We start from the raw sequence: 25068 nt of genomic DNA, 5'->3' as shown, positions 1-25068 counted from the left end.
GCCTCCCAAAGTGCTAGGAAATACAGGAGTGAGCCACCGCGCCCGGCCCAATTTTGAAACAGAGGAAGTTGGAATAGAGAAGAACCTTCCCTTTTCTTAGGCAGGGATTGTGTGAGCAGCAGGGAACCTCTAGGGGGTGGCATTGCCACTGGGAAGGGGTCAGACCAGAGCTGAGCTCTGGGGGCACAAACATGAAGGACGTGGTTCATGCCCGTATGATATTCACAATCCTCTGGGTAGAGAAGACAAGTGAAAAAGATAAAGGACAGTGAGTTATGTTCTAGAGGAAACAAAGGTCCCTGGAGCTATGGGGAACTGAAGAAAGGGGACCTACCACAGACTGTGACAGGATAGGGGTCATGCAGGCTGTGGGAGGAGGTGACACCTGAACAAAGCCTGGAAGGACGGGTGGGAGTTAGCACGGGAGGCAGCATATGCAGAGGCTAAGGTGTGAGAATATGACAGGTTAGGTCCATCTCAAGGGGTTTTTATGGTGGGCCGGTCTGTGTGTTTGGTGCACTAGTGAAGGATGAAGCCAGCTCAGAATCCTGGGTGCTAAATCATTTGTCCTCAGGTCAGATGTCTGTGGTGCTTGCTGAACTCTGCTCCCTAGGGTGAGTCACTGCACGTGGCTGTGCATTCCACCATGCTGGCCTGTCCCCCTCAGCAAGTGGTCCTGTGCAGATATGAAATGCAGGTACCGTCACAAAAACTACAGCCTTTTTTGAGGAGGTAGTTTCTGAAAGAGGATAATAAAGGCATGCTAACCACACACATAATTGCTTGGATTTTTGACTCCCAAAAGATGTACGTTTTGAGGAGAAAGTGGTATTTCATGCTTCACATGCCATTAATAATAGCAACTTATATTTAAGCATTTGCTATGCAATATCTCATTTACTATTCACCATAACCTATGAGGTAGGTACTGGTATTTCTTTCTTCATAGAGTTGAGGAGACAGACACTTAAATTACATGGCTTGTCCAAAGTTAGCCACCAGGAAGAGATGGAGCCCAGGTTCTAACCCAGTTTAATCACAGAGAAACCCAGACAGATTCTACAAGTTTTGTTCTTTTTATTAGCCCAGACCTCGGATACTATCAATTGAAAAGTCTCCTGGTTCCCTGGCCACAGATATAATGTTTTATACGGAAAGAACTGATGGCTACTACTTCTAGGATATTTTTCTTCTCAAAGAACATATTAGAGCAGATGCAGAGGTTTATTCAGTATAATTGCTTTCTAGTACAAGGAGTCAGGAACTAGAAGAATATATTATATAAATCCAGGGTAAAGGAGAAATTTGAATATGAAGACCAATTCTTTTTATTCCAAAGCAACTTACGGGAAAAGTTTATAGAGTTGATAAAGATGCTGGCTTTGTTTGAAAACTCCACTTCTTATTAAATGTTATTAGCCTATTACTGGAATTTCAGACCATTTGCTTAATTAGACCTTTATATTAACTCAATCATTGACATATTAGAGACTCTGACATTTGTTGAGGTTATGATTTTGACTGTGTATGTGCTATCATTATGGAATTAGAGGGTGGTAAAGGCTACATTCTTCTTTCATCTCTCTCTTAAAGAAATTGACAGCCCAGCAAACCTGGTGACTGACCGGGTGACTGAGAATACTGCCACCATCTCCTGGGACCCGGTGCAGGCCACCATTGACAAGTACGTGGTGCGCTACACCTCTGCTGACAACCAAGAGACCAGAGAGGTTCCGGTGGGGAAGGAGCAGAGCAGCACTGTCCTGACAGGCCTGAGGCCAGGTGTGGAGTACACAGTGCACGTCTGGGCCCAGAAGGGGGACCGAGAGAGCAAGAAGGCCAACACCAACGCCCCAACAGGTAACAAAAGAGAGATGGTCAATTGGAATTGAGTTTTGAGCTTGTGGATTTGAATGGGTATGGTATCAAAGGATGTGGCCTGAGCAGAGAGACTTTGCAATTAGAAGTCTTAAAGATGAAAGAAAGACTGAGCTCTCGTGGTGATGGCAGTGGGCTGCTCTTCCCTGACAGTGATGAGCTGTTCATGAGACTACTTGGCCCACTGGAAGAGAAAAGTAAAGTCTTATAGTAACAGTGCTTTTAGCAGAAGATGTGTACAGGATCTGGTCATTGCAATGCTTGTGATAATACTTTTAGAGTGCTCATCAGTGCAGCAGCCCTTGATAAAATGTTAAGTTAGGAACCCTAAACGTCATGGCAGCTGTTTAATTGGAGGTTGTGATGTGCCATGTGCTTCTGAGAAGACATCGTTCCCCCTACATTTTAGGGAACTGAAAGCCGAGAAAGAATGCCTCATTTATAATGATTCCTCCTTTGAACTTCAGAACCAAGGGCTACTTTCTCCTTAGACTCCCAGCGGAGACTCAGGATGAGAATGCCATTGCCTTGTTCTAAAAGAGCTCGGGAAGATGAAAATGATGAAGATGGAGGGATGGATATGTCTTCCATGGCTTCAGAGCTTAAACCTTTCCAAATATTTTCCTTCCAGACATTGACAGCCCCAAAAACCTGGTGACTGACCAGGTGACAGAGAATATGGCCACTGTCTCCTGGGACCCGGTGCAGGCCACCATTGACAAGTATATGGTGCGCTACACCTCTGCGGACGGAGAGACTAGGGAGGTTCCGGTGGGGAAGGAGCACAGCAGCACCATCCTGACGGGCCTGAGACCGGGCATGGAGTACATGGTGCACGTGTGGGCCCAGAAGGGGGACCAGGAGAGCAAGAAGACTGACACCAAGGCCCAGACAGGTAAGGAGTGTGCATTATCGCTGTACCGGTGCCATGCTCAGGGTCTGTCTACATGGGGTTTTCTTCTCTGACCTTGGCATAAAGGGAGGCTTTATGGAAGAGCAGGTTGGTATCCTCCCATAATACATTGTGTACCCCTCACTTCCTTTTACTGGCCTCTCTTAGAATGCCTAAGTGGTGGTCTCCAAACTCTAGTCTTTAAAGATGGCTGACCACTGCGCATAGTTCTTTGTTTCTTCTTTGCCTGAGTACCTTTGTCATTAACACACTAACTGCTTCACCTTGACAAGGAATAAATATTAAGAAGTAACTATCATGCTGAGGAAGCCAGACTTAGGGATTGTGATCAAAAAACACCTTAAAAAAAAACATTCCTCACCTGTTTAAACCCTTTGCAAGCTTGTTTTTGTTCCTGCCCTCCGAATGAATGTTTTAGGCAGAAATAATAACAGTGTTTCATTAGCTAAAAGTAAGCAAATATCTAGTCATTTTTAGTTCCCCAGATGTATCATTTTAGTAATTATGTCATTTTCATGCAATAGTCCCTACTTCCCTACATGAAATCTCCTCTCTCTCAGCTTGGGCCACCTGTGGGCCAGCTGCCTGCGCCAGGCAGGGGACATGCAGTTTCTCTTGTATTTTCTGCTGTGTACCTCAAGTGCTGCTCTTCTAGCTTGCTGTATGCAAAGCCTCACCTGACACCCATGCTGGGAGAGTAGTGTGTAAACTGATGAGAGGTGAGGGGTGAGGATGGGGAGAGGTGAAAGGTCAGGAAGGAGGAGAAGTGAAGGGTCAAGGGGAAGGAGAGGTGAGGGGTCAGGAGGAGGAGAGGGGAAGGGTCAGGAGGAGGAGAGGTGAGGGTTCAGGAGGGGAGGTGAGGGGTCAGCAAGAGGAGGTGAGGGCTCAGGAGGAGGAGGACGGAATGGAGGGGAGGGAGGGAGGGGAGGGGGGAGGTGGAGGGGGAGGGGAGGTTCAGGGAGGTGGAATGGAAGAGAGAGGTGAGGAAGGGGAGAGGCCGGGGAGGGGTTCAGTGGAATGGATGGAGGGAAGGAGGGAGCCAGGAGGGGGATGGAAGGATGGAGGAGGAAATGGAGGGGATCGGGGTCAACAATGGCCAAGCCCTGGAGCCTGACCCCACATGGAAGGAATTCTGTGCTCCTCTCTCCGGCCAGGAGTCTCTCACTGTAGGCAAATGCCTGTCTTCCACTGGTCTCTTACTTCCTTTCCTCTGCCAATACATCAGGGGTTTCCCCAGCGTCTCTCTGGTGGGGTCGCCCTGCCCCTCTAGGTGATCCTCTTGGACAGCTTCTAATACAACCCCAGGCCTACCCTGCTGTGCTGGGCCCAAGTCTGGTCCATGGAGAACCTGCATGCATCCTTTGTCCATTCAACCAGATGCGCAACTCTTCTGCAATGCTACAGCCTATCTTGGCTCTGTGTCGCAGCAACCAGCTATTTCCTTACCTCTTAGATATTTTAGCATATGTCAGACACCAGCCCATATGGATCCCCAAGCTTTGGGCAGGGCTTCTCACCCTTGGCACTATTGCTATTTTGGGGTGGATAATTCTTTGTTGCAGGGGTCTGTCTTGTGCATTGTAAGATGTTTAGCAGCATCCCTGGTGTCTCCCCCTATCCCACACTGAGTTGTGACAACCAAAAGTGTCTCCAGACATTGCTGATTGCCCCTGGTTGAAAACTGCTGCTCTAGGGTATACAAAACAAAGTCTGTCAGGGATTCTATTGAAAACTGCTTATTCAAGGCTTGGGCCTCACCCATGGGACTCACAGTGTATCTTTTTCCAAATAAATCCCTTCTTTAAGTCCCACCTCGTTGACTTCTCCAACATCTTTTATAGGGTGAAAACTGTTGGTCAGCCAAGGGTCACAAAACTGTTGTTGATCTTGCTTTGACTATGGTCCCTCAGGTTGGAATGTAGATACCCATTTTCCTGGGGTTACAGCCTAAACCAACATGTGTAATAGGATGTGTGAGCAAGTGACTTTGGGAAAATGACTTTTGTAATGAATTATTTAGAACAAAGAAATGCTAGTTTTTTGTTTGTTTGTTTGTTTGTTTTTTGGTGAATGTATTTTTAAGTATCTTCTGTGTATGTGGTATGGAGGAGCATAATTTCTTGTATTTATAATGTATCAACAAGCTGGTCTTAATAATGATAGCTTATGGTCATTGGGCACCTACTCAGTGCTAAGAACTCATAATAGACATTTCTTTTTTAAAAAAATTGATACATAATAATATACATATTTATAGGTACATGTGATATTTTAATACATGCTTGCCATGTGTGATGATCAAATCAGGGTAATCAGGATATCCATCAGCTCAACATTCAACATTTCTTTGAGTTAGAAACATGTCAAATTTTCTCTTCTAGCTATTTTGAAATGTACAATAAATTGTTGTTAATAGTATCCTACTGTGCTATCAAGCACTAAAATGTATTTCTTCTATCCAACTGTATTTTTAAACCCTTAAGCCAACCTGTGTTCATTCCCCTTACCCCTACACTTCCTAAGCTCTGGTAACCATCATTTTATTCACAGCTTCCATGAGATCAATTTTTTTAGCTCCCACATATGAGTAAGAACATGCAATGTTTGTGTTTCTGTGCCTGGCTTATTTCACTTAACATAATCACCTCTAGTTCGATCCATGTTGCTGCAAAGGAAAGGATTTTATTCCCTTTTATGGCTGAATAGTATTCCATTGTGTATGTATGTGTGTGTGTGTGTATATATAATGTATATAATGTATATGCATTGTATATTTATATATGTTGTTAATTAATATAATATATATAATGTTATATAATATATAATATATACACACACACATACATATATATATCACAATTTCTTTATCCATCCACTAGTGGACAGTTAGGTTAATTCAGTATTTTGGCTATTATGAATAGTGCTGCAGTAAACATGGGCATGCAGATAGCTCTTTGATATACGGATTCCTTTTTTTTTGGATGTATACTCAGCAGTGAGGTTGCTGGATCATATGGTACATCTACTTTTAGTTTTTTGAGGAAACTCCATAGCTTTTATCCATAGTGGCTGTGCTAATTGCCATTCCCACCAGCAGTGAACTAGTATTCCCCTTTCTCCACATCCTCACCAGTACCTGTTATTGTTTGTCTTTCTGATAATAGCAGTTTTAACTGGGATGAGATGATATCTCAATGTGGTTTTGATTTGCATTTCCCTGATGATTAGTGGTGTTGAACATTTTTTCATAAATGTTTGTTGGCCATTTGTATGTCTTCTTTTGAGAAATGTCTATTTAGATCATTTGCCCAATTTAAAATAAGATGATGATGATGATATTATTATTTTGCTATTGAGTTGTTTGAATCCCTTATGTATTCTGTTTATTAATACCTTATCATACAGACAGCTTGCAAATAGTTTCTCCCATTATGTAGGTTGTCCCTGCATTATTTTGATTATTTCCTTTGCTGTGCAAAAGCTTTTTAGTTTGATGTATTTCCATTTGTCTATTTTTGCTTTTGTTGCCTGTGCTGTTGCAGTCTTACCCAAAATATCTGCCTAGACCAATGTTCTAAAGTGTTTCCCCAATGTTTTCTTCTGTAGTTTCATAGTTTCAGGTCTTACATTTAATTCTTTAAGCCATTTTAATTTAATTTTTGAATAAGGTGAGAAATAGAGGTCTAGTTTTATTCTTCTGCATATAGATACTCAGTTTTCCTAGAACTACTTATTGAAGAGCCTGTTCTTTCCCCACTGAATGTTCTTGGTTACTTGTCAAAAATCAGTTGGCTCTAAATATGTGGATTTATTTCTGGGTTCTCTATTCTGTTCCATTGTGTCTATGTGTCTGTTTTTATGTCAGTACCATGCTGTTTTGTTTACTATAGCTTTGTAGTACATATTAAAGTCAGCTCGTGTGATGCCTCCAGCTTTATTTTTGCTCAGGATTTCTTTGGCTATTTGGGGTCTTCTGTGGTTCCATATGAATTTTAGAATTGTTTTTTCTAGGCTGGGTGCAGTGGCTCATGCCTGTAATCCCAGCACTTTGGGAGGTCAAGGAGGGCAGATCATTTGAGGTCAGGAGTTCAAGACCAGCCTGGCCAACATGGCAAAACCCCGTTTCTACTAAAAATACAAAAGAAAAAAAAAAAGAAAAGGCTTTCCGCGGTACCTCACGCCTGTAATCCCAGTACTTTGGGAGGCCAAGGTGGGTGGATCACCTGAGGTCAGAAGTTCGAGACCAGCCTGGCCAACATGGCAAAACCCTGTGTCTACAATAAATACAAAAATTAGCTGAGTGTGTTGGCAGGTGCCTGTAATCCCAGCTACTTGGGAGGCTGAGGCAGGAGAATTGCTTGAATCTGGGAGGCAGAGGTTGCAGTGAGCCAAGATCATGCCATTGCACTCCAGCCTGGGCAATAAGAGCAAAACTGTGTCTCAAAACAAAAACAAAAAAAATTAGCTGGGCATGATAGTGCATGCCTGTAATCCCAGCTACTGGGGAGGCTGAGGCAGGAGAATCACTTGAACCCAGGAGAGACGGTTGTTGCAGTGAGCTGAGATCATGCCACTCCACTGCAGCCTGGGAGACAGAGTAAGACTGTCTCAAAAAAAAAAAAATTGTTTTTTCTAAAGAATGTCATTGATAATTTTGATACAGATTGCATTGAATCTATAGATTGCTTTTGGTAGTACAGTTATTTTTACAATATTCTTCTCATTCATGAACATAGGATATATTTCCATTTTTTGGTGACATCTTCAATTTCTTTCATCAGTGTTTTATAGTTTTTCCTTGTAGAGATCTTTCACCTCTTTGGTTAAATTTATTTATGGGTGTGTTTTTAAAAGTAGCTATTGTGAAAGGGATTGCTTCTTTGATTTTTTTTTTTTTTTTTTTTTTTTTTTCTGCTAGTTCATTGCTGGTGTATAGAAACACTACTGATTTTTACATGTTAATTTTGTATCATGAAACTTTATTGAATTTATCAGTTCTAAGAGTGTTTTGGTAGAACTTTTTAGGGTTTTCTGTATATAAGATCATGTTATCTGCAAACAGGGACAATTTGGCTTCCTCTTTTTCAATTTGAATGCTCTTTATTTTTTTCTGTTGCCTAATTGCTCTGGCTAGGACTGCCAGTACTATGTTGAATAAGAGTGGTAAGAGTGGTCATCCTTGTCTTGTTCTGGTTCTTAGAGAAAAGCTTTCAGTTTTTCCCCAATCAGTGTATTGTTAGCTGTGGCTTTGTCTTATATGGACTTTAGCGTGTTGAGGTATGCTTCTTTTATATCTAGCTTGTTGAGGGTTTTTATCATGAAACATTGTTGAATTTTATCAAATGCTTTTTACATCTGTTGAGATGATCTTTTTATTCTTCATTCTGTTGAGATGGTATTTTTATTCTTCATTCTGTTTGTGATGTGTCACATTTATTGATTTGTATATGTTGAGCTATTCTTGCATCCCTGGGATAAATCTCACTTGTATCCTCTTGCTGAATTGATCTCTTTTTCTTTACATAATAACCTCCTTTGCCTCTTTTTATACTTTTGACTTAAAAAATCTGTTTAATCTCATGTAAGCATAGCTACTCCTGTTTGCTTTTGGTTTCTGTTTCTGTTTACATGGAATATCTTTTTCCATCCCTTCACTTTGCATCTATATGTGTTTCCACAGGTGAAGGAAGATTCTTGTAGGTAGCACACAAGTGGGTCATTTTTTAAAGATCCATTCAGCCAGTCTATCTTTTTTTTTTTTTTTTTTTTTAGGCAAAGCCTCACTCTGTTGCCCAGGCTGGAATGCAGTGGTGTGATCTCGGCTCACTGCAACCTCTGCCTCTCAGGTTCAAGTGATTCTTCCACCTCAACCCCTCAAGTAGCTGGAACTATAGGCATGTGCCACCACGTCTGGCTAATTTTTTTCTGTGTGTGTATTTTTAGTAGAGATGGGATTTCACCATGTTGGCTAGGCTGGTCTCAAACTCTTGACCTTCAAGTGATCAGCCTGCCTCAGCCTCCCAAAGTGCTGGGATTACAGGCATGAACCCTGTGCCCGGCCTCAGCCAGTCTATCTTTTAAGTGGGGAATTTAATCCATTTACATTCAAGGTTATTATTGATAGGACGGGAGTGACTCCTGTCATTTGTAAATTGTTTTCTAGATTATTTTGTATATCCTTTGTTAATTTCTTCTTCTATTATTGTTTATTATTGTGGTTTGGTAGGTTTTTGTAGTATTGAGGCTTGATCCTTTTCTTTCTCCTTTGTATATCTGCTCTGCCAGTGAGTTTATACTTTTCTATGTTCTCATGATTGTGATTATCATCTTTTTGCTTCCAGATGTAGGACTCCCTTGAGCATTTCTTGTAGAGCCAGTTTAGTGGTGATGGGTTCCCTCAGTTTTTGCTTTTCTAGGAAAGACTTTGTTTCTCCCTCATTCTGAAGAATATACTTGTTGGGTATGGTATTCTCAGTTGACAGTTTTTTTTCACCCCTTTCAGATACATGGACTATATCATCGCTTTCTCTCCTGGTCTATAAGATTTCTGCTGAGAAATTTATGGTTAGTCTAAGGGGAATTCCCTTATATGTGACCTAACACTATTCTTTTACTGTTTTGAGAATTTTCTCTTTGTCTTTGACTATTGACAACTTGACTGTAATATACTTCAGGAAGCACCTTTTTTGGGTTGGATCTATTTAGGGACTTGAGCTTCCTGGATCTGAGTATTCATATCTCTCCCCAGACTTGGGATGTTTTCAGCTATTATTTCATTAAGTAGGTTTTCTATACCTTTTTACATCTTTTTTCTTTCTGGAGCTCCTATAATATGAATATTTATTCACTTAATAGTATCCCATAGGTTTTGTAGGCCTTCTTTACTCTTTTTCATTTTTATTTCTTTTTTTCTCTCACTGGGTAATGTCAAACAATTTATCTTCAAGTTCAGTGATTCCTTTTTTCTGCTAGATCAAATCTGCTGTTGAAACTCTTCATTATATTTTTAAATTTCATTCTTTGAATTTGTTAGCTGTGTTTCTTTTTTGTGATATCTATTTCTTCATTGAATTTCTCATTCATATCATGTATTATTTTTCTGATTTCATCAAATTGTCTATCTGTATTTTTTGAATTTCATTAAGTTTCCTTAAGATCATTATTTTGAATTCCTTTTCTGACAATGTATTGATTTCTTTTTAATTGGGGTCTGTTTCTAGAGAGTTATTATGTTCCTTTGGTGGTGTCATATTTTCTTGCTTTTTTCATGTTCACTGTGTCCCTGCATTGAGGTCTGTGTGTCTGGTTGAACAATTGCTTCTTCCAAACTTTCTAGAGTGACTTTCTTAGAGAAATACTTTTACCTTGGTTGAATTTTAATGTGCCAGTTGGGAAGGGTGGTTCTTGTAAGTTCAGTGGTATAGTCTTTGTGCAGCTTCTTTGACTGTGTTTGACATCAGCAATAACTATGAACATATCAGTGGCCTAGACTACAGAAGTTTGTGGTAGTGGTGGTGGCAGCATAGGTTGTTAATGTCCTTGGTGGCAAGGGCTGTTGTGGCAAGGGCTATTCTATTCTTATTTTCCCCATAATGGGAAGACTTAGCTGAAGGGCTCTCTCTTGGTGTCAGGTCTGACATGGCATAGAAGCAGCTGCCAAGGCACTGGATTTCAAGTACAGGTGCTCAAAGCAACTGTGGGGCAAGTTCTTACTTAGGCTCAGGGTCTTGTGAACCTATAGTGGCATTCAGTCTTGGGATGCAGAGTGGTCTCTGTGTCAGGGCTGGATATAGGTTGCCCATGGTGCCTATCAGCTTGGCTTCAGGGGGTCAGGTTGTAACTGTAATTCTACCCCTGGTGGGCAGGGTGCAGCCCTGGTTTAACTTGGAAGAGAAAGAAGGGCTCTGGAAGTGTGAACCCAGAGTGCAAGATATGGCTGTAATTGCTGTAATTTGGGAAACTGCACCAATAGAGCTCAGTGGCAACTTGGATCCCTAGGGGTGAGGAATTCTGTAGTGGTGATTCTAGACTCTGCAATGGTGGGACTTGACAGTATCCCAGTCTCTGTGAGGCCAGATGCAGCAGCAGCAAGCTCCCCAAAATAATCAAGCACACTGTTTTTTGGGCTGTACCAGGGCAGGGAGCAGCACAGCAATGACTCTACTCCCTGGGAGAAGGGTGTCTCAGGAGCTCAGACTCAAGGGGCCTACTCCAGCTCTAAAGAAGCAGAATACTAGAGCTGTCTGGCCAGTAAGGTGGGGTGTCTCAGCCAGCCACTGCTGTATTTCCCTGGGACCTAGGATACTATGTCAGCACAGCCCTAGGACATACAGCTGCTCAGCTTGGCTGAGGCACTGATTCCCCAGCAGGCAATGTGCCACTCCAGTTCAGTCCTGAGGGATGTGACTATTCTAGATAGCCTCAACACCATTGTCCTGGGATATAGGGCTCTGCCAAAAGCATTGTTCACTTAGGAACTGAAACTAGTGCAGTTTCGGCTTAGGCCCCTATGGGTAGGGTGCTGCCTAGTGTGAGAGAAGTGGGTGGAGCTATTTTACCAAAGTACTGATTCTCCAGGGAAGAGGGTACAGCTTCAGCTCTGGAATGAGTGGGTAGGGGATGGGGATGTGGAGTGGTTCCACTGCTGCTTGGCCCCATGGGGAAAGGTGTAACAGTTGCTCACAGCTCTGCTTGGAGATGTCAGGTCACTGAGTGGTGGTGTCTCAGCAGCAGTTTACCCTCAGGGATGAAGGGGTGAATGGCTGCTCACCCCCAGAGCAAGACACATTCCAACAGTAGTCCCGGTTCCAAGATGCCAAGACGGTGTAGCACAGTAGCCATGCAGGCCACAGAGGATGGGGCACAGTATTGGCTCCATCTCTAAGGAGCATAGTTGTGTGCCTGTAGGCAGCTCCCTCAGCTGGGCTTAGTGCCTGTGAGAGCTGTAGGAGATCCCAATGGTGATGATGGTAGGTGTACAAGGTGCTGATAGGGGCTACTGGGATCTTCTTGCTTACCTTTTGCTGTAGGGAGAAGTTCTTCCTGGTTTCCAGCTGCTCTTAGCTGGGCAATGGAGTGCTGGGATCCCAGGGTTTCCTTCTGTTCTCTATCTGGCTATCCTGAGTTTCTGTGCTTACCAGAGTTTCTGTTTCTCCTTTGATATAATCCTGCACTCTCCTTTAGTTTTTAAAAAAATATTGTTGTTTATTCTTTGTTGTAGTTGTTTTTGTGCAGAAGATGAGTGTCAGGGATTTCTAATCAGCCATCTTGCTGACATCACACTAGGAAACATGTTATTAACTCATATAATACTCACAATAATTCTGTAGAATATGTACTAATATTATTTTTCCCTGCCTTTTTTTTCTCTTGTGGAGAAAATTGAGGCAGAGAGGTAGGTTTGCCCTTAATTACGTTTTAAATTATAGAGTAAATATTCTGTGGCTTCAGAGTGGTAAACACTGTAATACTTTAACATTTTCAAAGCCCTTTGCTACATAACATTTTTTTCTCTTGGTTTACAGAGCTACTCAGAGTGTGGTAAGTGCAATAATCACTAACAACCACTTTTAACAAATACAGAAGTAAAGTAAAGCAATTTGCCCAAAGTCACAAAAACAAGTTAGTAAGTTATGAAATTAGTTACATGCATGGAATATTCATGCTTGAAGGAATCTTAAAAGTTTATCAAACCCAAACCTCAGATTTTACAGATGAAGAAGCTGAGGCCCAGCCAGCAGCAACTGAACTGTCCAGAGCCACAGCTGGCAGATGGCAGAGCTGGGATTAGATTGCTAGTAACCTGGCTCTACCCTGCACCTCTACTCTGCCTCTCTGGGCTGGAACTAGAACCCAGTTCTTCTGACTTTGGATTTAGTACTCATACCACTCTCCTGTGCTGCTTTATTGAAAATCCAAGAATCCAGCTGTGGGGATAAGGTCTACATCCATGAAATAACTGAAAACCAGCATGTGATATGGAGAAGCCATAAGAACAGGAAACTGCCTCACCACAAGTGAAATGCCCAGATCTCACTCTTTGCTACCTGTTAATAGTGTTTATTGATCAGCAATTTTTTTTTCAGACATTGACAGCCCCCAAAACCTGGTGACTGACTGGGTGACAGAGAATGTGGCCACTGTCTCCTGGGACCCAGTGCAGGCCACTATTGACAGGTATGTGGTGCGCTACACCTCTGCCAAGGACGGAGAGACCAGGGAGGTTCCGGTGGGGAAGGAGCGGAACAGCACTGTCCTGACAGGCCTGAGGCCTGGTGTGGAGTACACGGTGCACGTGTGGGCCCAGAAGGGGGCCCAGGAGGGCAAGAAGGCTGACACCAAGGCCCAGACAGGTAAGGAGCATTGTTCTTTGGGAATATAAGAGCTTTCATGCTAAGTCAATGGATGACAAGTTTTGTTTTCCTTCTCTGACATTGGCAGAAATCAATGATTAATGGAAGAGTGGGATGGCGTCCATCCTTTCATAACAGATTACACACACCATCCCTCATTTTCCTTTAACTAGTTTCCTTGCAAGTCAGGGCCACATGGCAGTCTCCAAGCTATGATTACATGGTCATGTCCATCAGCTCCTCTTCTGATTGCATGGATCTTTTGCCATAGACAGTATCAAGGTCTCTTAGTGAGTCTGTGAGTGGGAACAGAAAATGAAAATCAAATTTTGTCAATAGTATACTGAAAATTTGACTTTAAGAATGTAGACGTCACATCTGCCATAGCAAGGAGATGTATATCATTTGGTTTATGACAAATGAATCATAACTATAAAACAAATTTATAACTAGAAATTATGCTAAGTTCTATGAAGGAGATGACACGGTGTAGGTGTAGAGAATAATGAAGTAGTGATGTTTCTCAGATAGGATGTGTAAATAGCAATAGGATACACATGACCAGAACAACCAAATAACTGTTGCTTAAACAAGAAAAGAGCATGTTCCCCTCTGTGGAACAGCAGAGTATACGTTGGCCAGAGTTTTGAGGATAAGGACAGCTCTTGCGTTATATTCTTATTTTAGTGGAAGCGATATCTAACCATATTTTCTACAGTGATTTAATCAGCAAACCAGCATGATGAGTGAATCTATGATATACTAGAGAATATTCACCCAGGGTTTTACTTTTTGCTGATTTATTTAATAATATATAGTAAGTACTTTCCATGTGTCCTGCCCACTACTAGGCACTGGGAACACAGGAGAATAGGATGCTGCCCTTTTCCTCTAGGGGCTTACATTTAGGAGTGGCTTTTAGAATCTTCTAGTATGAAATAGGAGGTCTTTACTGACATGATGCCAGACACAAAATTGTTAGTTCCTTGTGAGCAGAGACCATGTATTTCCCAACTCTGGATTCTGCACACTGTCTAGAACATTTCGTGCATAGAGTTGGGGCTTGATATACCCTTTCTAGATGAATAAAAGATTTGTTTTGCTAAAGACTTGGTAGAGGTAACAGCCTGGATTTTCAGGTTCTGATCTATTTTGCTTTCTACTTGAGGAGCCAGGTGTATCTCGGGGGAGAAGATGATGTCCATGAAACAGCTAAAAACGAAACAAGAGCATATGAGGCGGAAACCCCATAAAACATGAAAGGGTTTCACCCCACGCAAAATGGTCATGAGTTTCTGCACTCTGGGACCTGTTCATAGTGCATACTGATCAGCATTTTTTTTTTCCAGACATTGACAGCCCCAAAAACCTGGTCACTGACCGGGTGACAGAGAATACAGCCACTGTCTCCTGGGACCTGGTGCAGGCCACCATTGACAGGTATGTGGTGCGCTACACATCTGCCAATGGAGAGACCAGGGAGGTTCCAGTGGGGAAGGAGCAGAGCAGCACCGTCCTGACGGGCCTGAGGCCGGGCGTGGAGTACACGGTGCACGTGTGGGCCCAGAAGGGGAACCAGGAGAGCAAGAAGGCTGACACCAAGGCTCAGACAGGTAATAGGAGTGAAGAGAAGAGCCAACCGGGGTAGTTAATGCAGGTTGATCTATTGCAGCTGAGTGGTGATGCAGCTGCTTTTGGCATCTGTAACCGCAGGGCTGCAGAGTGTTTTAGGAGAGTTTGCTGTGAAAAAAAACAAAAACAAAAACAAAAACAAAAACTTTCATTCACCTAAAGAAAGAACAAAGTGTTACAGGATACAGGAAAAGGGTCCCAATCTAGACCCTTAGAAAGGGTTCTTGGATCTCATGGAAGAAAGAGTTCAGGGTGAGTCCATAGAGTAAAGTGAAAACAAGTTATTAGGAAAGTAAAGGAATCAAAGAGTGGCTACTAGCCATAGGCAGCGCAGCCCTGAGGGCTTCTGGTTGTCCATTTTTATGGTTATTTCTTGATGATATGCTAAACAAGAGGTGGATTATATATACCTCCCCTTGTTAGACCATAGAGGGTGACTTTCTGACATTGTCATGGCATTTGTAAACTGTCATAGCGCTGGTGGGAGAATAGTAGTCAGGATGACCAGAGGTCACTCTCATTGCCATCTTGGTTTTGGTGGGTCTTGGCTGCCTTCTTTACTGCAGCCTGTTTTATCAGCAAGGTCTTTATGACCTGTATCTTGTGCCGACCTCCTGTCTCATCCTGTGACTTAGAATGCCTTAACTATCTGAGAATGCAGCCCAGTAGGTTTCACCCTTATTTGACCCAGTTCCTGTTCAAGATGGAGTTGCTCTGGTTCAAGCGTGTCTGAAAAACTACAGTACTGGACCCAGTGGGAGCAGTCCCACGAATGTCTTTTCCCACGAATGTCTTAGAACTCTTTCCAAAGCCTGTGTTTTCAATCATTGTGTCTCTCAGCTATAGACAATTATAGAAAATAATGTAAAACCAATATAAAATTCTTAAAACCACTGATTAAAAACCTGTTTTGTGGCAAGCTATTTTGTGTAGGTTTGACCGAATAGACGCTGTGTAATAGAAAGGAGCAAGTATTCACCTGGGCGCTGGAACCCTGTTTCCTTGCAGTAGGCAACTGACTTTTAGTGAGTATCGTCTAAGTGCCAGGCCTGGGGAACACAGTGGCGAACAAACCAAATATCTCTACTCTCTTGAAGTCTAGTGTGAAGATAGACAATAAATAAGAAAACACATTCAAACCCATAAATTGTGCTAAATTCTGTGAAGGAGATGAACAAGGTATAGGTATAGAGAATTACAGGGTAAGGATGTCTTGTAGATGGGAAGGGTGAGTAGTAATAGGATTGCTATGCTATTGCTATACATTGACAGAAACACTCAAACAACAGTTGCTTCAGCAGGAAAGGAGTGTATTCCTCTCTGAAGAATGGCCAGGGCTGATACGGTTGCTCCTCATCCAGGACACCCAGGCTGCTTCTGTGATTGTTGCTTAGTCATCCCTAGCAAGTTGCCCTCCTTTACCTGGTCACCACCCTGTCTGCATTGTAGCCAGTGGGAAGAGGCATGCTGAAGTCAGGGCATCACTGGGATATTGTACACATCAGCCCTTCTCATGTTCCATTGCCAGGTCCCAGACAGACCTCACTGCACAAAAGGCTAGGAAATGAGGTCTTTAGCTGGATGGCCCTGTGCCCAGCTTTACTTCAGTTATGCTGTCCTGTCCAACACAGCAGCTGCTAGCTACATGTGGCTATTAAAATTATTTTTATTTTTATTTTATTTTCAGAGACAGGCTCTCTGTTAGCTAGGCTGGAGTACAGTGGTGTTATCACTGTTCACTGCAGGCTTGACCTCCTGGGCTCAAGCCATCCTCCCACCTCAGCTTCCCAAGTAACTGGGACCATGGGCGCATGCCACTAAGCCTAGCTAATTTTTAATTATTTTTAGAGATGGGGTCTCACTATATTGAACTCCTGGGCTCAAGTGATCCTCCTGCCTCGGCTTCCCAAACTGCTGGGATTACAGGCATGGGTCACCATGCCCCAGCCTAAATTTTAATTAATTAAAAATAATTAAAATAAAAAATTTTCTTATTTGGATTAGCCACATTTCAAATGGTCAGTAGCCACATGTGACTAATGGCTACAGTATCGGACTGTGCCGATCATAGAATACTTTCATCATTGCAGAGAGATCTGTTGGACAGTGAGTATGCTTACAGAAGAAGGGGGAGAATGGATGTTGGCGAAAACTAGCCATTTCTGGCAGAGGGAAGAGTATGTGTGATGTCCCTCAGCTGGAACAGTACCGGGGATGATTGGAAAATGAAAAGAGGCTGGTTTTGCTGGAGCATAGTGGGTGGGAGAGCAAGTAGCCTGAGATGAGGTGGGAGGAGCAGGGGCAGGTCAGCCAGGACCGTGTGGTGCTTAGAGGACAAAGTGGGCTATATTTATTAATATTAGAAGAGTGATATGATGCAGTGTTCATTTAAAAAACACTTTCCAGGCCACAGTGAGGAGAATAAATGGATAAAATGACAAGGATAGAAGTGGGGAGATTCGTAGAGAAGCTGCTAGAAAAGTCTGGGTGCAAAATGCTGATTGTCTAGATAAGTGTGATGGCAAAAGGGATAGAGAAGAGGGGATGTCTGGAATATATTTTTGAGGTATGGATGATAATACCTGTTGATAGATTTGAGGTAGGAAGAAAATGACTCAGGTATGACTTGTGTTATTTATTTGAGCAATATGGGAGATTGAACTACCATTTCTTGAGAGGGGAGACTGAGAAATAAAAAGTTTGGGGAGGAACATCAAGACTTTTAAATATTTAAGTTCAAGATACTTGTGAGATTCCTTGTTAGTTGAGTGATTCATTTATTGATTACATAAATATGTATTGAGTGTCTAATACAGGCCAGGCACTGTGGTGGAGATGCAGTTGTATAAACTAGTGAGGGGCTCAGAATTAATAGATATTGTGGAGCGATTAGCATCTAGTTGGTATTTAAAGTCACGGGCATGAGTGAGGTCACCTAGGCGGAAAAGCAGAGAGAGGAAAAGAGGGAGCTTTGGGACAGGTGCAGTGGCTCTCACCTGTAATCCCAGAATTTTGGGAGGCCAAGGTAGGTGAATTGCTTGAGCTCAGGAATTTAAGACCAGCCTGGTGAAGTCCTGTCTTTACAAAAAAAAATAAAAAAATTGGCTGAGTGTGGTGGCATGCACCTGTATTCCCAGGTACTCAGGAGGCTGAGGTGGGAGGATTGTTTGAGCCTGGGAGGTCAAGGCTGCAGTGGGCTATCATGGCACCACTGCTCTCCAGCTTGGGTGAAAGAGCGAGACTCTGTATCAACAAAACAAAACAAAGCAAACAACAAAGAAAGGGAGCTTTGGGTGCTCCAGTGTTTGAAGGTTGCTGACAAACGACTGAAGAAGAGCCAGTGAGTTAGGAAAATCAAGGGAGTGTGTAGTCACGGAAGCTGAGGGTTGAGAGTGTTTCAGGAAGGAGGGCATGGATCAGCTCTGCCAAATGCCACCCAGAAGCAGTGTAAAGTTGAGAAAGGCAAGTATCCATTAGAGGTGGCAATACAGATGTTGTTGGTGACTTAGACTAGCAGATTTAGTTGTGTGGCATAGAAAGATGCAAACACAATTGATTGGAGAGTAAGCAGTGAAGTTGGGTATGTAGACATTTCTCTTGAGACAATCTGTCAGTTTAGGGTTGCAGAGAAATGGAATGATATGGGGGAGGATGGGGGATTCTAGACCTTGCTTGTCTGGGACTGATGACAGAGAAGAAGAGATTGATGACACAGGAGAGAAAGGGCAGATCCGCAGCAAAGTCCTTGAGAGGGTGGGAGGGCCCAAAATTCAGAGTGAAGAGTCTTGGCTTTAACATAAGATGTCAACAGGAACTTAGCCTGTACCCTCCATTTCCCTGGGCCTGCATTCTCCTCCTGTTTTATAAGTCAGAAAGATTGGAGGATATGACCTCGGCTCTCAAAGTAACTAGATACCAGGGAGATCAGAAAAGAGGTTATATCCACAGCAGTTTTGGTGGCTCGTCTTGTTGCTTAGCAAGTTTTATTGTTATTTTGATGAGAATTACAAGGACAGAAATTTTTTATATATAAAAACTGGGAGAAGATCTGATTCCTTCCAGTTTTATGTCCAGTGGTTTGTTTCCTTGGAAATGGAGACCAGGGGCCTTTGACTGGTGTTTTAAGTAGAATTCTACCGTTATTAATGATAACATGATGGAGAGCGCCTGGTGATGGGGTGGTAAGATGGGATGCCCTCCTTTGTTCTAAAGTTCAGCCTTTTCTAAATCCTTTTAAAAAGAAATTGACAGCCCCAAAAACCTGGTGACTGACCGGGTGACAGAGAATATGGCCACTGTCTCCTGGGACCCGGTGCAGGCCACGATTGACAAGTATGTGGTGCGCTACACCTCTGCGGATGGAGAGACCAGGGAGGTTCCGGTGGGGAAGGAGCACAGCAGCACCGTCCTGACGGGCCTGAGACCGGGCATGGAGTACATGGTGCACGTGTGGGCCCAGAAGGGGGACCAGGAGAGCAAGAAGACCGACACGAAGGCCCAGACAGGTACTGAGAGGGACCAGGCCAGGGGAACCCCTCACACTTACCAGGAGAGAACCTTCCTCCATGGGCTGGGGAAGGGAGCAGGAGGGTGGTTGCTTTACCTGAGGGCATTCTTCAAAGTGGTTCCTTTTTTATGTCTTTGAGATAATTAAGTTGACCCAACAGCACAGCTAAGAGAGTGTAGAGGGAGTGCTGGTGTCAAAGGCGGCCTCCCTCACCCCTCCACCTGGCCCAGCACTCAGACTCTCCACACTTGCTATGGAGTAAATGGTTGGGCCTTAGCTGCAGTTGGGAGAAGATAGAGGCAGGAGCCTCTTCTGTTTCCATCTTCCACAATGGAGGCAAAGGGGGTGCATCTTTCTCCTTTCCATCCTCAGTTGATGAGGAAAGGCACCTGAACTGCATGTATTTTGTGTGTGTGATGGGGCCTCTGGTCTTGGCGGAGCATCAGGGAGGTCAGAACCCAAAAGCACTTGGAAGACAGCACTGTGCCCACCTTGAGGTCTGTGGGCCTCTTCAGGCAGTGCGGGCAAGGTCTGTCCATTCCATCCATGGTTGAATGCACCAAATGTTGCCACAGGACCTAGAGATGTCTTGAATTTCTCTATGATCTTTATTAGTTAAAATTAACTTGCGTTTTTAATCTAAAAAGTAATATATGCTTGTAGTAAATATTTTCAAACTAAACAGAGATGTGTTAAAAAAAAAAATGGCTGGGCACGGAGGCTCATGCCTGTAATCCCAGCACTTTGGGAGATCGAGGCGGGCGGATCATCTGAGGCCAGGAGTTTGAGACCAGCCTAACCAACATGGAGAAACCCTGTCTCTACTAAAAATAAAAAAATTAGCCAGGTGTGGTGGCAGGTGCCTGTAATCCCAGCTACTTGGGAGGCTGAGACAGGAGAATTGCTTGAACCCAGGAGGAGGAGGTTTCAGTGAGCCAAGATTGCACCATTGCACTCTAGCCTGGGCAACAAGAGCGAGACTCCATCTCAAGAACAAGCAAACAAACAAGTCTTCTCTTTGTCCTGGACTCCCTAGTACGCAGTGTTGCTCTCCAGATGCAACCAGTAGCCAGTTCTCCCTCCTTCCCTTTTTCCCACTTCCTGCCTCCTTCTCCCCTTCCTTTCTCTATTCCTTTCTCCCTTATTCCTTTCTTCTCCTCTTTCTTCTTTATCTTTGCTTGGTTTCACCTTCTCCATTTTTGAAGACAGCAATAAAAAAAATTCTTATTTTCCTGCTCCATAGAAATGTGAAAGTAACTAAGACATACGTCTCTAGTCCATAACCAGGGGGTGGTGGGCAAAGAGGTGGCAGGAGATTGCTTAAGATATTAAAATAGCCACAGTTTTGCCTTGATTATGAAATCAGGAAATTCAGTTTTTCTGTGAGACGACTAGAATAAAATCCATGCCAGATGTTATGCTTTAGAAAATCAAACCAAGTTGATATTACAGAAACTCAAAATTTGTCAAAACATACTAATTCAAAACAACAGCTGTCTGATTTCTATTAAAATACTGCAATTCAGTTCTCAGCTGAAATGCTACTGGGTAGAAAATAGCCTGGAGGCGTCTTTTTGGGAAGTTCTAAATTAAAATAACCTTCTGTGATAATGCTTTTTCAAAAGAGAAATTTCCATTCATATCTTCTTTGGTTAAAAAAAAAGAGCCTTCTGACCAGTTATGATGTTGACTTTCGTTTTCCTGGTCTACAGTGCACACTTGCTTACCCACGCTTGCTTACACACTTGCTTTCCCTCTAGTGTTTGAGTGAGGAAGTACATTGAAGAAAAGCTCTGCTTTTCCTATATCCCTTCTCTTTCCCTCCTCCCTCCCCCACCTCTTCCTTTCTTCTCTTTTCCTTCCTTCCTTCTCTTTCTTTTTCTTTCTTTCTTTCTTTCTTTCTTTCTTTCTTTCTTTCTTTCTTTCTTTCTTTCTTTCTTTTCTTTCTTCTTTCTTTCTTTCTCTTTCCTTCTCCCTTTCTCCCTTTCTCTCTTTCCTCCTTTCTCTCCTTCCTTCCTTCCCTCCCTCCCTCCCTTCCTTCCTTCCTGCCTTCCTTCTCTCTCTCTCTCTCTCTCTTTCTTTCTTTCTCTTTCCCTTCCTCTGGGACCCACCCAATGCCCTGTTCTTCTTGTCTCTAATGGGTCTGTACTTTTAGAAACAAAGGTCAGAAAGGCCCTGTGGCAGGGAGGAAGAGAGTCTGCAAACTGCTTGAAAGAAGGAGGAGAAATGGGAGGGTTTGAAAGGAGAAAATATAAACTGATGTCTCAAAAATTACCTTACCTCCGTTGTATGTTAGTAATAACAATTACCTGACTTTCTACGTACAGAAATTGACCCTCCCAGAAACCTTCGTCCATCTGCTGTAACGCAGTCTGGTGGCGTATTGACCTGGACACCCCCCTCTGCTCAGATCCATGGCTACATTCTGACCTACCAGTTCCCAGACGGCACAGTTAAGGTACGGGGGATTCCTTGTCTTTTCTCCTGGTGCCTTCTCTTCTGTGTGAAGCAACTAACTTGGGCCAACCCGCTCATTTGCTGGCCTCATGGCAGCTTGCTGATCTTTATTGATTACATTGCTGCTTGTACATCTGCTCTGGGTTACTTTGTTTATGGTTAGTCTTCCTTAATAAATGTAAGCTCTATGTTTGTTTCATTTATCACCATATCTAAAGTGCATAGGACAGTGCTTAGCACATGGTAGGTGTTTGATATATATTTATTGAACGAATTGATTAACCCTTATTTCAAGGGTTATAGCTCCCCTTAGAATCTGAAGGCCAGCAAATTTTCAAAACCTGTCCCAATGGAAAATTATTATTCTCCCTCCTTGCCAATGAAGAAAGAAGGGAGGAAGGAAAAACAGGAAGGACACTTAGGTTTATTTGTTATCTTAATTAGTGCTTATGACAGCACCACTAGGAAGATTAGCCCTATGTTTATAGAGGAAGTAAGACCGGTTCAGAAGGAAGTTTATTGAAATACCAACTATCTCCTTGTCTCAGATATCAGTGGCCAGTTTCACCTCCCCTATTAATTTCTTCTTAGCCCGGCATTGCCAGCCTGTTGCTGCCAGCGATGGCTGTAGTTAGAGCCCCTGTGTGTATCTGAAGGCCAAAGTATCCCAGAAACTTGGCCGGTAATCCTGAAGCTGCAGTCCTGGGTACTGGCTCTCAGCTGATGCTCCCAGTGGTGTTGACTCTCCATGGCATGGCTCTCCAGAGAAGTGGCTGGGACCCACTGTGATTCTGGGCTGCCACTGAGGCTTCAGAGAGACAAAAGAGTGTGCCCTCAGAGAGCTTCTGTCATGAGTACCCGGGAATGCTGTTGACACCTAGGGTGCTAGTGGGTGATAAACTGAGTCACTAGCTGTCTATTATCTGCCTTGTTTGGTAGGAGATACAGCTGGGACGAGAAGATCAGAGGTTTGAGTTGCAAGGCCTGGAGCAAGGTGCCACCTACCCTGTCTCCCTTGTTGCCTTTAAGGGTGGTCTCCGGAGCAGAAATGTATCCACCACCCTCTCCACAGGTAATGTGGAATCCTGTGCTCTGAACGACCATGCAGTGAGAACCAGCATTGGAGAGGCTAGCAAAGCAGTCCAGGGAGGAGCAAGTGGATGCAGAACTATTGATTTCTCTAGGCATGGGGAAGTGGAAATGGAGTTATGTGTTCAAAAGAAATCCATCCCACAATGGGGAGACTAAAGAGAGGAGTGAAAGAGAGTGTTATTTTGTGGGGCAGTTGAGTTGGGGGAGGAGGTGATGTGAACTTGACTTTTTCCTGGTACATTTGGGGAGTTGAAGAGAAAAATAAGATATAAGTGAAGAGTTGGAAGAAGCTAAAGTAGGAAGTTACAAAATGATTTCCAAACAAAATAAGTTGCCTTAACATAGGGAGAAACTCCACCTCTTTCCTCCTTGCCCTGCTCCTAACGATACTGTCTCTGCTTGGCTCCCAGTTGGTGCCCGTTTCCCACACCCTTCGGACTGCAGTCAGGTTCAGCAGAACAGCAATGCCGCCAGTGGTCTGTACACCATCTACCTGCACGGCGATGCCAGCCGGCCCCTGCAGGTGTACTGCGACATGGACACGGACGGAGGTGGCTGGATTGTGAGTTACGCAGAACCCTGGGGAGCTCTGCATAGGGCCTTGCTTCTCAGCCCAGGATGCCGGTCATGGATGCTCCACAGAGTGTTTGGAGCCCTATTTCTTCTCCACCCATGGAAGAGAGGAGTTTTGGTGGCTTGTTGCTGTTTTTAGAGAGATCCCAATGTTACAGGAAAGCAGTCCCCATCCAGATCCCAAGAGAAGGTTCTTGGATCTCATGCAAGAAAGAATTCGGGGCGAGTCCACAGTGCAAAGCAAAAGCAGGTTTATTAAGAAAGTAAAGTGGTGAAAGTACAGCTACTCCATAGACAGAGTAGGGCGTTTCTGAAAGTAAGGAGGAATGCATGCACCCTAGGTACGATACTTGTTTATATATAGGATTAAAAAAGATCTTGAGGAGATGTGCTCTGTTACAAGGGTTTGTGATAGAGGATTAATTTTCTTAATTACTGTATTTTGCAAGAATCAATATTATTATATTTAAAGCAAAATTAGGAGTGCTTCTGTTCTCAAGATATCAGGATATCAGGACATTCCTAAGTCTGGGTCTGTTTAGTAAACACTGTCAATCTGTTCCCTTAACCATAAACATCTGGAGGCTCGGAATACCTAACTTTCTGGGAACGCAGCCCAGCAAGTCCCAGCCCCATTGTCTTAGCACTCACTCAAGATGGCTCTGGTTCAAACGCCTCTGACACCAACCCACTGTAAGGATAGAGCCTAGTACTTATTCCCTGTCCTAGAACAGGCTTGGTTAGACTAAGGCTGATGACTATGAAGGCTTGTGGGTTGATCATCATCTAGTAATGCCTTATATGTATGTATTACCTATATTTTACCTTCTTCAAAGCACTTTGAACACATGACCCTCACACAACAGCTTTAGAGTAAGTGAGAGAGGATTGTTTTTCCTATTTTACAGATAGGGACAGTGAGGCCCACAGAAAGAAGTGCTTGACCTAAGTCATACAAGAATGACAAAGCTGGGACCAGATTTCAAGACTCCAGCCTCCTAACTCATTGGTCTTCTCAGTGAGTTCATCTCAGGTCATCCAAAATGCAAATGCATAGCCTGTCTGGGGAGTTCAGTCCTCTGAACTGGAGTCTGTTGTCCAAGTTCTGTACCCTGGCTCCACAGTACAGTAACAAGGCCTTTGAGGTTTTGATTGGAAAGACTAAAGCCTGAAAGACGGAAACTTGGGCAATGCTCTAATTGTCCCTCTTCTGTGTAGACGTTTTATTCTCTCGGGCCATTGTCTGCCTAAACCACATGGCAGCTTCCTTGATTGCAGCAGCCTGATCCAATTATATGATGAGCTGCTTTTGAGGGTTGCAATCTGATCCTTCCATCTCCCCTTGCCCCTTTTCTTCCTGTGTCTGAATGATAAAGACTCTCACTGCTCCAAGCTACAATGCAGCCTTAACCTGCTGTGCCTCCGCAAGTCACTGTGGGAAAGAGAGAGCATGATCTCATAGTGCTCAAACCTTATTCATTTACACATTCACTCAGGGGCCTGGGAAACCAAAGACACTTGAGCAGACATGAATAAAAAGATACCATCTGATGAGCAGCAATGAAGGAAACTTATTATCTGCACAGCGGCATCTGACGGTTGAAAGGCAGTAATTGGATTGGTTGGGGGAAATTCTTGATTGATGTAAAAAACAACAGAACAGA

The 25068-nt window shown here is 43.4% G+C and overlaps 1 protein-coding gene across 2 annotated transcripts in view; it reads left to right on the top strand.

Moving 5' to 3' along the window:
* TNN (tenascin N) overlaps nt 1-25068 on the top strand; it is a 121262-nt gene that overhangs the window by 77937 nt on the left and 18257 nt on the right. The window contains exons 10-17 of one of the 2 annotated variants that reach the window (XM_017957749.3): nt 1594-1860; nt 2510-2773; nt 12877-13143; nt 14493-14756; nt 19017-19280; nt 21610-21740; nt 22679-22811; nt 23242-23393. In XM_017957749.3, coding sequence (XP_017813238.2) covers nt 1594-1860; nt 2510-2773; nt 12877-13143; nt 14493-14756; nt 19017-19280; nt 21610-21740; nt 22679-22811; nt 23242-23393 — 1742 coding nt within the window. The remainder of the gene's footprint in view (nt 1-1593; nt 1861-2509; nt 2774-12876; nt 13144-14492; nt 14757-19016; nt 19281-21609; nt 21741-22678; nt 22812-23241; nt 23394-25068) is intronic. The other variant, XM_021930357.2, reaches the window with a different exon arrangement.

This window comes from Papio anubis, chromosome 1, assembly GCF_008728515.1.
Source record: "Papio anubis isolate 15944 chromosome 1, Panubis1.0, whole genome shotgun sequence".
Classification (NCBI taxonomy): domain Eukaryota; kingdom Metazoa; phylum Chordata; class Mammalia; order Primates; family Cercopithecidae; genus Papio; species Papio anubis.
The sequence above is the reverse complement of the archived record's forward strand: the minus strand, read 5'-3'. Positions and strand labels throughout refer to the sequence as shown.